This window comes from Thalia democratica, chromosome 1 (assembly GCF_965202585.1).
Source record: "Thalia democratica chromosome 1, ktThaDemo2.hap1.1, whole genome shotgun sequence".
NCBI lineage: Eukaryota > Metazoa > Chordata > Thaliacea > Salpida > Salpidae > Thalia > Thalia democratica.
Window position 1 is genome coordinate 80,028,608 of NC_139165.1, and position 2,188 is coordinate 80,030,795.

Genomic DNA, 2,188 nt, shown 5'->3' on the forward strand with positions numbered 1-2,188 from the left:
TTTTACAAACATGCTTTTACTCAGAAAAAATAGAACAAAGAGCACACAAGGTAACTGCTTTTAAAACAACAGAAAAAGGACTTTCAGTCAAAAATATTCTTCTGCTAATTTGAGATGTGACAAAAAGTTACTGTAAAGTGTTTTTTTTAAACCTCAAAAAAAAGGTAAACTTTAGAAGCGCCGTGTGAGAAAATAGAGACGTTATATTAAAATTTGGACACTAATCAAGTTTCATTGCTGGGTTTTACCCTGAATTGTTAAATGGTGAGGAAGGTGAATGTTGAGATTCGAGGATGAAGAAGTACGACCCCAAGTGACGGTGAACGGAGGAAACGAGGGTGTGAGCGTGACCCAGTTTCATTTGCAACATGCCCAAGCAAGATTCTTCGGTAACTAACGGGAGTGAATAGCCATTGATGCCATTGTCAAGGAAGATCTGTTGTTATGGATACAATTGCATAACTTTGTTTCGGGTTGTAAAACAAACAACAGCTTTAAACTTTTAATTTCAACAAGATTAAAGTCTTTTTACTTTTAAAGTTTTAATTTTAAGTAAAAACCTTTTTGAATACGTTAAAATTTAATTTTACATACTGTTAAGAAGTTTTAAAGCAAAATGGTGGATTTAAAAAAAATGTTTTCAACTTACTTGTTTATATTGCCCCAAATCAATTTCGTCTAAATACTGACCAACTCTTTCACAACTCCATTTGCTCATTTCATCGGATTTTTTCAATATTGTTCCTATAATAACTTTGTCAGCAGACATGAAGGATGTCCTGTTGTTAGTTTCACCCAACAATGAAGCGTTTTTTGTTGAAGTTTGAGACACGGGTTCAGTTTTATGCATTGTTTTATCGGTTTGAAGGTTACAGTTCTTAAAAGAAGCGCCTTCTAAAGTGGAATTTCTGTATAACAAAACAATTTTAGTTCATTTAAAAATATAAAAAATATATCTAACGTACTATAAACTTACAAGTCAAAGAGTGAACAAGAAATTCTTGGTTTTTTTGTCTCTTCTTTAAGTTTTCTGAAAATAAAAATTGTAGAGTTTTGTATCACAAAAACAATTTTTTTACACATTACTGCAGAAGAAAACTTTTTTTTACCTCATCAGCTTTACAAACCTAAGATTTTATAACATTTTTTAACTAAGTGATACGCTTTATGCATTTTTATTTTATTAAACTATATCTTTAATAATATTTAAGTATAAACCTAACTTAATTGTACAAAAAATACTTACATAGGAACGCTACTTGGTCTTATTACGTTCTTCTGGATTGATTTTTTAACTACACCATCATTAATCTCGCTTGATTTTCTAGAAAAATGTAAAAAATTAAACCTGAAAATCATTACGTTGTATGCTTTAAGAGCTATCAAGTTAACTTTAAAAGATAAATTTGAGTATATTTTTTCAATGTTTATAAAAGCTAAGTATTTTTTAATTATAATCAATTTTTGCAGCTTTTTAAGTTTATTATCTTAAAAAAAAGATTAAATTAAGCTGAAAATAAAGTTTTTATAGCTACAAAACTGCTTACTTTTCTGAAATGTCAGCATGGTCTTTAACATCATTTGAGTTATTTTTCAGATTTTGTTCAAAGGATTTTAGTTCTTCTGATTGGTAAATTTCTTCTTCTACTTTAGGCTTGCCGTTTACTTCAATATTTTCAAGTAAATTTGGTGTAAATTGTCCGAATGCAGCTGCCATGTTCTTTACAAGATTAGACTGATCTAGCACCAATCTGTAAGTAAGAAGTTAATCGAAGAAAACATTTTAAGTATGAAAAAATACTTGATGGTTAAACAAAGCATATATATATAAATGACATTTTCGCCCTACTTAACTAGCCATGAAAGATACTTCCGTGGAATGAAATTGGTGTTAGTTTTAAATTTTAGAAATATAAAGCTTAAATTTTGCACTTAGCAACTTACAGACTTAAACTAAAATCATGTTGACGTTTCACCAGCTTAAGTATCGGTATAATCGACCTTTAAAAGTATGTTTAACCTACGAAACTTGTTGCATTTTGTTCAAAGCCTTGCTACCATATGTATGGAAGCTGTAAATTAAATTAAAGCTTACGTTATCTCGTAATAATATTATCTACTTGTGTTATTATATAAGATATGTTTCATATTAGCAAAATAACTGTCAACATTGACAACTTCCAGTGTT

At 29.2% G+C, this 2,188-nt stretch overlaps 1 protein-coding gene across 1 annotated transcript; it reads right to left on the bottom strand.

Annotated features, from left to right (window-relative positions):
- Positions 1-244: 244 nt before the first annotated feature.
- Positions 245-1,717, bottom strand: LOC145839987 (uncharacterized). Its single transcript, XM_082947255.1, has 5 exons — positions 1,548-1,717; positions 1,247-1,324; positions 977-1,030; positions 650-908; positions 245-436 (listed from the first exon to the last, which is right to left on the bottom strand). Exons 1-5 carry the CDS (start codon positions 1,715-1,717, stop codon positions 245-247), a joined length of 753 nt encoding a protein of 250 aa, XP_082803381.1.
- Between the last annotated feature and the right edge of the window lie 471 nt (positions 1,718-2,188).